Genomic DNA, 10,542 nt, shown 5'->3' with positions numbered 1-10,542 from the left:
GGCTAAATGTAGTGAAGAGCAAAACTAGAGTAACATCTCTTGAGAGTAAGGGTGGAAAACATACAGAATTATTCCCTTTAGGAATGAACAGGGGCTACAGCAGCCCTAGCTACAGCTGAAAGAACAAAGGTGACAGATGATGTTTACTTGTGGTATTGCCCCATTAGCCTTAAGTGTTAATTATCTTAAAGACCACAGGTAGTATGATTGTCTTTCCTCTCACCCAAAAGACAGTACTTCAGCCATGGATCAAAAGTGCTTTTTTAAGCTACAGAGATTCAATGTAATCTGACTGAAATTCATTTTTGAGGTAGTACTCATATACTCTGTATTGCTGGCTCAAAACAAAGGAAGTGAACCCATTTAAAATATGTTTACTGTAGGTGTAAAAAATAAACAACATTTTCTTTCCGGGTAGATCACCAAAAAAAAGCAAATCCTTCTTACAAAGGTCAACTCACATGCACTGGTAAAGTCATCAGAAATTTTCATAAATGGTTTATAACAGTAGCTATAAACTAAAGTGCTTTAAAATTTGCTCAACTATGTGGGCACTTTTACACGTGCTTGGATGATTCGAATGCGGCAGGGCATTAATCGAGTCTGCTGGAGCATTCTAACTGGAATACTCCAGCGTGCTGCAGTGTCTCATGTATTCAGCATCCCCGCATTTCAAAATGGTGATAGTGACGCTTTAACTAAGGCTTGCTGAATGAGGTTTAGTTAAAGTGCCCGTTGCCATTTTGAAACATGGGACACTGAATATATGAGATGCTGTGGGTGCTTTAATTAGAACAGATCCCAAAACCTGCTCCAATTAAAATGCCCTCCTCCCTCCACACGTGTACAGCACCCCTAGATTTTAATGATTAGATTTGGGATTGTTGCTAGTGACAGATGCTACAAGATCCAAAAGAGCTTTGTACATAAAGGGTAGAATGAACATTTGCTTCTTCTGTGTCACGAGAAATGTAAAAAAACATTTGGAATGCTGTAATTCTGCATTCTACGCACACTAGAAGAGGTTGTTCATCCTTATCTTCCCAATCCTTCTCTCCAGTAACTAGAATAACATGGGAGCTGAAGTTACACTATACTGCAGCACTAAAAATCATAGATGCAAACAAAGAAATGTTAACCATCCTACTACTAGTGAAATTCACACTTCATCAAAGTTAGCCCTGCAGATTCTTTAACACAAGGCAGATATGTAAAGTTATGGAAAAATGTAACAGACTACTATATATTCTTCATAATAAGTACATACATTTCACATTTAAGTCACAAATTTAATGCCCTACTGTTCAACTATCAAATGCTGAATAACTTAGAAACACGTATGTGCTCTATATAACTATGAACTTCCTTTCTACTGACCAGTGGGTAGTAAGATATAAAAGTTCATACACAAGACAATCTAATTTTTAAAAAAGTCACATTTCCTGTACATTTCATGCAAATTGTGCACAATGTGGTAACAAGAACGACATTTGCAAAGCACTCTGTTCAAGGAAGAACTTTTACAGCAATGACAGGCTAATATTCAGAAAAGTCTGCATAAAAGTTTAAAAGTCCATGGCCACACAAAATGCAAAAATTCTCCAGCATTTTTATTTTTCTTGTAACAATGCAGGGATGTTGATGTTCCAGCCAATTGCCTGACGATCGAACCCACAAGTAAACAGGTTACAGATTGGATGGTCTTCACTCCACGCAGAACAGCATACCATTCTCCTATGGCCCTATTATAATTTCAATAAATAAATCAGTTACACTATGCAACACAAAAGTACAAGCCTCCCTACCATACTAGTAATATACTGGTAAGGCACTACTGACCTAGAAAGACAATTAGTCTACATTTCTAAAATATTAAGTTGTAAAAAGAAACCAACTTAATTGTAAACATACTTTTCCTTAAAAAGTAAATTTGGATGAACTTTGTTTCATATATTCCTTATAAAATTATACAGTAGTCTAACTAAAGAGAACACAACTATGGAAACTTTCAAACTGCACCCCCTTCACTATAACCGGTACAAACGTCATGGTTGACAACTTATCAAGTACCAAGAAACACCTCAATTGAAGCACTCTTCAAAGTGCTTATTGCAATCTGTTATATTTTAGAACAAAAATAGAATTCTAGCATATTGCAAAATCCTGGTTAGTTATACACACACCCACACACAACCACCCACCCAGTTCCTACCATCACTTAGTAAGCTTTGGAAAGCTATATATAGCATCTTTCATTCAGAAAAATGGCAAAAGGCTTTCCAAAGTCCACTAAGTGATGACAGAAACTGGGTCTAAGTGCACAACTTAGGGGGGAAACGTAGCAACAGCTTAATGGCATGTATCAATAATATCAGCAATTATTAAAATTTGATAGCAGCCAATTTAGTTCTGTGAAGTGATTCAGCCCTCTAATCAAGGTGGTCAGTTCCACCTAAGGCAGCAAGGAAAACAAAGAAAAGTACTAAAACTTCAAGAAACCTTGTAAGGGTTAAACTGTTCTTAAATGGCTTTTCCAAAATTCACTGTATCACTGTTAAACAGCTGTTGCATCCACTCCAACAGTTTTAATGAAAACAGTGAATGATGTGGTTCTTATACTGCTTTTTTATATTCCCTACATGGATGTCGTGACAGATATTTGTAAAATGCTTAAAGGAACTAGAAAATTATGTGCCGTTACTCTAATTTTTCAAAGGGTTGTTTTCAGAATGAGTGACATGTTACTGTTCCTATGTGTTCGCCAGACTTGTTTACACTCTGTGTTGTATTTGCTAGCTAATTCTAAGAGAGCTGTACCATATTATTCCCATTGGCACTACTAAAGTCTATTTAAAGAAGAGAAACGTCTTTGGCAGTATAGTAATCGATTTTACTATATTGTAGGTACAAAATGGTTATCAGCACAAGCAGAAAAGCATTTTTGAAGGTCAAGTTGTAGAACTGACATTGTCTTTTTACTTGCTATCCTAACAAGTTACTAGGTAGTCATTGAGACAAACAGGGATTTTTTTCTCAGTAGATCCACACAAAGATATTTTAGATGCTCTCCAGATTTTGATTTCAAATGTTTTTCAGATCCTTAGTCTCATTTTCAAATACTTCAATACATAGAAAGACGTGTAACTTTTTTTTGTAGATTCAAGTAAAGTTAAAGATTAATCATCTGATTGTTCAAAATCTGTATGAAGATTTACTAAATCTAGAAAAAGCACGACGTTCAATTCAAAGCACTGACCTTCAGTAGCTGAAAAAATTTTAACTTTAGAATTGTATTCATTGATTTTATTTAAATCTACATGTTTACATAAACCTCCAACCATCTTCCAGCCCTCTGGCTCTGAACTATAGAGCCTAAATATCCACACTTTATCTTTAAAAAAAGGCAATATACATACGGCAATAAAAATCCAGTTACCTGTCTGTTACTGCGAGGAAGCCTTGCTAATCGCACACCTGACATGTCAAATAATCTAACCTGTCGGTTGTCATGTGGAAGGGCAATGATTCTTTGGCCAACACACACATTAATCCTGCACGGAGGAGATAAAAAGTAGGTTATGTGCAGAACCATGAGCTTGACAAATAAGATTTGACAGTACAAGATTGAGTTCACTGAACGTGATGTAGCTGAGTATTTACTATTTAAATTTAAAGAGTGAAATGAATGCATTATATCATTTAAGTTGTTTTCTAAAGCACTAGAATACTGCAACAAGCTCAATTTTGGACATACCTTTAAAGATATTGCATATACAAAGTAAGCATCTACCACTAGCATCAAAAACCCCAGAAAAGGAACATAACCATTATAAAGAAGCATTATAAAGAAGCCTCTAGTTGTTGTTTTTAAAAATCCCACTGTGTAATGTTAGTCTAATTTTTAGTCAACGAGCTTTTGTTCAGTTTCACAGATGTGTAGGTCAACATTAACAACTTGAGAGCACATACCTATTTACTGCAGAGTCTGTACGGATAGTTGCAATAGGAGATCTCATATTTTTCAAGTCCCAGACTTTTACAGTGCGGTCATCACTACCCGAAACAACGTTGTCACCCACAGTGAAAACTGCTGATGTCACAGTGCTAAATAATTAAATAAATAAATAAAAATAATAATGATGATTTAAGACATGTTTTAAATTAACTAGAATTTTTACTTCAAATTCTTCTTGTAACTATTCTTATGTTTTCTTAAATATGTACCTTGCAATAGGTAACTTTAAGCCAGAGTGCATAAAAATTAAGAAAAAAAATCTTCAAATAATATTAGACTCTCAAATAAGCGCTCATTTGAAGCCCATCTCTTGGAATATATATACATGCATTAATCAAAGCATTACTCCAGTGGTAGAGAGGTGTATTAGAGGAACTGACTGACCTTTCATTTATAAAATTTACAATTTTATAATTAAAGATGCCTAATGAAGAAATCTTTGTTAAATTTTAGTCACCTTGTAGAATACAGAGTACAAAATGGAACAAAGTATGCATTTAAAATGTACAACTGAGAAGACTTTAATCTTCCCATTCATTTATTGTATACAGATGGTAGATACACAGTTGCAGATGTATTTCGGTTACTGTTATAAGATTTGAAGACCATCAGTTTTTACTATTGGTTTGACAGTCAGAAATCAAAACAAACAGTAAGTGATCATATCGGCCTGGATCACAGGAATCAACTAATGACCGTACCTGTTATATCTGAATGAAAAGCAGGACAGCCAGAAAAAAAATAGATACAAGGACATATATATAAAAGATAGATTAGACATTTAGAAGTCTGCCTAATTAAAAAAAAAGCCTCCACAAAATGGAAACGTACGTGAGAGAGAGAGATTCACATATACATACATACATATACCTATATATGAAAGTGAGCAGGAAAAATGTATATTTCACTGTTAAATAAGTGACATACCTGAGATTTCGGCTATTCAATTTTACTTTAGTACTAGATATATGAAAGTTCCACCTACACAATTTGATAATAAAGCATCTTCATCCTTCTAAATCATTAAAGCAAGCTGCTCAACTCTATTTCTAAGTATGCGATTTAATGACCTATCCTGTAGCTAGGGTCACGCACATCAATTTCTTGAAATTTAGTAATTTAATTTAAGCTGTCAATTGTTACTGTCATTTCTGTTGTACTGTGAGAATTTGAATTCATGTCCTATTCAGACTGCTGATTGAGATTAGCACTATGCAGGTCACAATGGACTAGTTTATGCAAGCCTTCTTAATTTAAATTGACATCAAATTAAGCTCTAATTAGGTTTAAAGTCCATTGTATTAATGATACAAAGTTTCTTCATGCAATATTAGACTGCAACTAAGCTATCCAGGGAAATTATACAGCATGGATCTAAGGTCTTCACTCAGCCTTCTGGGTATTATGTGCTTCAGCATAAAAAACCATGAGCATACAGATCCAAATTTCACTTTAGGGGCACAAGCACTTACAAACCAATCTGTTTTCTACTGACTTCGGTTAAACCAGGAAGGATTGCCCTACATGACTGGGAAGGAACAGTTTCATGGTCAAGAAGTCTTGTGGATGGTATTTTTTACTGGACCAACTGTACATAGACGTAGGAATAGTACTCTCCTTCAGTGACTTCAGAAGAAGAGATTTCTTTTTATTTCTTCTCTCTCTTGCTTTCTCTTTCTTTCTTCAAAATAAACCTCTTCCATATTATGTAATAATGATGAACAAGCAGCAAGTCTTTCCTCCAACTTATGCTATGACTACCTGGTTTTCGTATACTGCTTTGCTAGCTCTTAATAGTCATGAACCACTTCAGTAGCAAATGTGTCATGGAATTCCTGTCCACTGAAAAGTCACGACTGAAATCTTTTATCCCTCCTGGATTTCCACAATTGTTAGTGAAAGTATACTGCAGCTGCTTTCATATACCTGTACTAAGGAGTGGAAGAGGTATAGCACATGAAAAAGGACAGACAATTCAAGTTTAGGCAAAACCCTGCTGTAATTTTGTTACAAATGTATTTTAATATAATTTTTCACGTGCACATTTTCCAGCATTTGAATATCTGGAAAAAATTGCCATTGTATGTCTGAATATTGCAAAGAAAACCTGAGTTTTAGTTAAATTCCTTTGGAGTTCTAGTAACATAAAAAAACACTGCCATCCACATAGTTCCACTACTGATCATCAATTACCTAAAACAGCACTTATAACGCTTGACTCTAGAGTTACAGATTTTCACTGAACTCAATTCTAATGGGAAAAAATCTTTTAAATGTTTATTGCTATCCTAACAAAGTTACTAGGTAGTCATTGAGACAAACAGGGAATTTTTCAGAGTAGATCCACACAATTAATTAAGGATATAAATGTACAAATCAACGCACTGTACTCTGTATACGCAGTATAATACCTCCTTCTACATTACAGTATGAATTCATAGATAGGCATGGCAGAGTATCTCACACTGAAGCAGAAAAGTGAACACAGCATTTCTTTATTCCCCTCTACTAACATGTGGAATTATTTTTCTGTTGCAAGAATCAGAATAAATATGTAACAAATGATTGAAAATTCCTCCAGTCTGTGACACCTGCTCAGAGCTATATTCATTTTTATACAATCTTTGCTTTGGTATTAGTTCATCACTCTCCTTACTTAAAATAGTTAAGACTTTTTAATCAAAGTGTTTCCAGTAATGCTTCTTGTATTTTAAACGAAAGCAATGCAAAGTGTTAAAGGTCCAACACAAACTAGATGCCAATTTGAGGTTAATTCTAGATCCCATCCAATCTCTTAGCAAATGTCAAGAGAAGTCATCTTTCCTATTCATTATGCCTCTTCCCTTTCCCAATTTTTCCACTTACACTATTCTATAACAGGCTGTTGGATGCAGTAGAGATGAGTTACAAAATGAAGATGCATTGTATTGCTGCCCAGTTGTCAGCAGGTAGGTAAAGGCAGTGCTGGTGAGCCAAGAGGAAGGCCGCCAGGCCATTTCCAAAGCCATCTTTAAAACAGTACAAGGTTTAAATACTCGTACGCCTCTGCCTACAGCACCTCAAAGATCAAACTTTGCATGCACTATAGGGTAACACTGCAGTACATGCCATTTTATTTCAATATACATGAATCTGTAATAGTGCTTTAAAAAAAAGCTAATCAACACAAGAAGGGATACAAAAGCAATACCATGGTTTAGAGTTTAAAAGCACAAAAAGCAAATGAGTTCAAAGTGAAGGTTTCAATGGCAATTAATGCATTTTTGTACTGCATAATGTATTTTAAAAAGCTAAAGTTCAAGGTACCCGATTTAGATTTTTGTAGGAACAATGAACACCTTGAATTCAATATTAAGAAATGCAACACTTTCTTGTATGAATGATGTAAGGGCAACAGAGAAAAAAAATACATTTATACTAAGACTGTACAGACCAAGAACAATATTTTTATAACCTAGTCAAAGCTTAAGGGTAGAGATTGGCTCTCTTTTTAAAGACATTCAGCATCTAAGCACAGAAAGTGTGCTTAAGCTATGAGTAGGTAAGCAAGTTAACCAAGTGCAAGCGGCTCCTTTAAGGTGGAACACATTCAGATAAACGGTTAAAACCGGCATGGAAATTTAAATTCATGAATGCACACAACTAATGCGAGTCACTTAACAGAGTGCGGGCAGGTGCTGTGCTAATCACTTTTCTTATGCACTTCAAATCATGCTTCATCTACAACCCCCTACTACTCCAATTCGGGGCTTCTCTTGAGAGGGCACTGGCATATTTTTATTGAAACAAAACAGGAATAAAAACAAAAAGCCAACATTTCTCACTTATACACTGATGCAGGGTTTGAACTAAGATGGCAACCGAGATTGAAAGGAGGGGCTGGACAGAGGAACCAGGGAACATGAGCTTCTCCCACTTGGAGACAAAGGTTAAAAACAGCTGTGTTGAATATATAAAGTTTCAGAAACAAAGGGAAGTGTGAATTCAACATTTTCTTCACTTTTTCAGTGGATTCTGGTCTCCGAGTCACCCTAGCCAAGTTAAAACTGTGGTTAACATCCCCTTGGCTAAATTAATGAAAAGTGTCAACAAAAGATCATTAGACCTGGCGTTAATGGAATGCTAAAAGACATTAGGTTTTTAATAACTCAAAAGGATGACAGGTATTGCAGGACATAAAAAAACTGGCAAAGAGACAGTAGTCTTATGACACCTTAAACTGTGGGGCCCGGTGGGAGTTTGGTGTGTTACTACTATTCTCCAGAAAAGCTTCAGACGATGCCAAACCCCAGCAAAACTCATTTATCTTGTCGTAGCAAGCAGCCGAGCATGTACTTCCAGCTGACAGCGTGGCACTTTCTCACCACACACCAGTGCCCGATCTGGAACATTCTGCTCCCTCCGTGGGTCTCAATCAACGGAAATACTGTAATGCTAGCACTCCTCATTAGGACTAACAGCTGTCTCCCCAGTCACACAGAGACACAAAACTGTTTTGCATAACAATCTGCTGAAATTTCACACGCAGGGAAAAAAAAATGATGTTGGAAATGTTGGACCATGAAATGCTGATGCAGAAGGCTTTTGGCACCGGATCAAAAAAAAATTAACGCTCCCGTTTCCATTTTCATTCGCAGTTCCGACTATTTGAGAAGGTGTTAAACGTTTAACAGCGCTCTTTTTATCAGAGGACAAGAACCATATATTTCTGAGTGCTAAATATCACGTGGGAAATGCTGATTGAATAATAGGATTTAGCTCAGCTTCCTTAAGAAAGCTGGGCTTTCATATACAGAACGTGATGGTTACATTGAATTTGCGCCGTTTAATTATTAACTAACCGCTACTAGGTCTTGTATGTTGAAAAAATGAAATCTAGAAACGTCAGAGAATTTTTTTACATACACTATGTCCTCTGAAACTTATTCTCCAGATACAATATTTAGCAGAAATCTCTCTTCCGGCCTCTGGCTCGTGTTATGACAAAAGGCATGGATCCACAGACCTACATAAGCACTCCAATCCCGTTGGCTTTTGTGGGAGTTAGATGCTGTATACAATTGCAGACATGGGCTTAAGCCACCGTCTACGCCAAACAATCCTCCCAAGTGCAGACTTACTTAAACTCCCCTAGCTGACAGCCTTTTTAATGGCAGAGATCTCCAGGCAGAGTAAGCTAATATTGGCAAAAAAAAATCCTTTTGCTAATACAATTGTATCTACACAAGGGCATTTGCCAGCATAGCAGTAAAAGCCAGGGTGGTGGAAGTCCATGTAAAAAAGGCTCCCCAGGCTCACACAACTGTTTCACAGCACTGCAAGAATAGTGTCAGCAACCCTCAGACCATAAGTTCCTTCGTTTAATCATAAGGGCAATAAAAGAACAATCACTCTGGCCAACCTAAATGCACGTTAAAAATATTAAAGGATTGTATATAGGTATATGTTCCAATTTTTATTTCATGTATATAATTAAAGGTATACATTCCAGGTTTTGAAACAGATCAGTGCTGTAGCCATTTTTGTTCTTGGTTACTGGAATTAAGATTTCAACAGGCCAGGCTTTGGTCAACTCTCTCTCTACAATCAAATGATACAGCAGCATTGTTGCTAGGGTTTTTGGGGGGTCTTTTTTGGATCAAGCAAAGAAAGTCTAAGTGAACAGAAAATTCAAAGGTGTGTTTAAAATAGGACTGTTTTGTTTTGTTTTTTATAAACTTGGAGTCTGCTGGAAAATGAGCCTCAAAAATCCACAAATGCTGCATTATGTAAAATGAGAGTAGTGGACACATACTGTCACCACAACAAACACTGTTGTGAACAGACAGCAAATAATTTCTACGTGGGCAATGCCAGGGCTCTCCAACTTGCTTGATCTCACGAGCTGAATGACTTGTGTCTAGCAGTGGAGCAGTGCCTTGTTGGTTTAGTTCCAGACCCGGGGGTGACCACTGCCACTACTCACCCTTCTTTTCCCCTGCCACATATGTATCACTTGTAGCAACCAGGGACCCTGACCGGGGAGCAGGTGGCTGGCAGGAGGTGTAGAGGAAGGAGGCAAGTGGCGGCATCATTTATCCCCTGGGTTCAAGAGCTGCGCAGGCCACAATTTAATCCCTTGAGGACCACAACTTGGACAGCCCTGGTCTAAGCAATGCTTTTACATACCATATTTCATCAAATATAAGATTACCATGAATATAAGATGACCCCCCCACCCCCAATAACTAGATCCTATATATGGAAAACTTAAAAAATTGTTATAATTTTCCAGGTACAGAGCCTAATTACTGGAGGTTTGCCTTGAATTTGTCCCCTCACACTGATACAGCAGGGAAAATAAATCAGGGGGGTGGGGTGGCAGGTAGCCCCCTTGCCCTCTGCTCGCCCTCCCTAGCTGCTTCCACCTGAAGCCCCTGCCCCACCACCTTGCTGTCAGGCCCTGCTCTCCCTGAGCACATGGAAATGAGAGACAAATTCAAAAACACTGACTTTTAAATAATCATGCCTGTAGTAATTTCCATATC

The 10,542-nt window shown here is 37.0% G+C and overlaps 1 protein-coding gene across 2 annotated transcripts in view; it reads right to left on the bottom strand.

Moving 5' to 3' along the window:
- Positions 1 to 772: 772 nt before the first annotated feature.
- The window catches only part of WDR37 (WD repeat domain 37), a 95,380-nt gene continuing 85,610 nt past the window's right edge, over positions 773 to 10,542 (bottom strand). For both annotated transcript variants that reach the window (XM_019508176.1, XM_019508175.1), the window contains exons 12-14: positions 3,970 to 4,104; positions 3,437 to 3,551; positions 773 to 1,742 (exon numbers count right to left, since the gene is read on the bottom strand). In XM_019508176.1, the coding sequence (XP_019363721.1) occupies positions 1,611 to 1,742; positions 3,437 to 3,551; positions 3,970 to 4,104 (382 nt within the window). In that variant the 3' untranslated portion in view covers positions 773 to 1,610. The remainder of the gene's footprint in view (positions 1,743 to 3,436; positions 3,552 to 3,969; positions 4,105 to 10,542) is intronic.

This window comes from Gavialis gangeticus, unplaced genomic scaffold (assembly GCF_001723915.1).
Source record: "Gavialis gangeticus isolate Ggan-Ray unplaced genomic scaffold, GavGan_comp1, whole genome shotgun sequence".
Taxonomy (NCBI): domain Eukaryota; kingdom Metazoa; phylum Chordata; order Crocodylia; family Gavialidae; genus Gavialis; species Gavialis gangeticus.
Note: the sequence above shows the minus strand (reverse complement) of the source record. Positions and strands in the feature narration are given on the sequence as shown.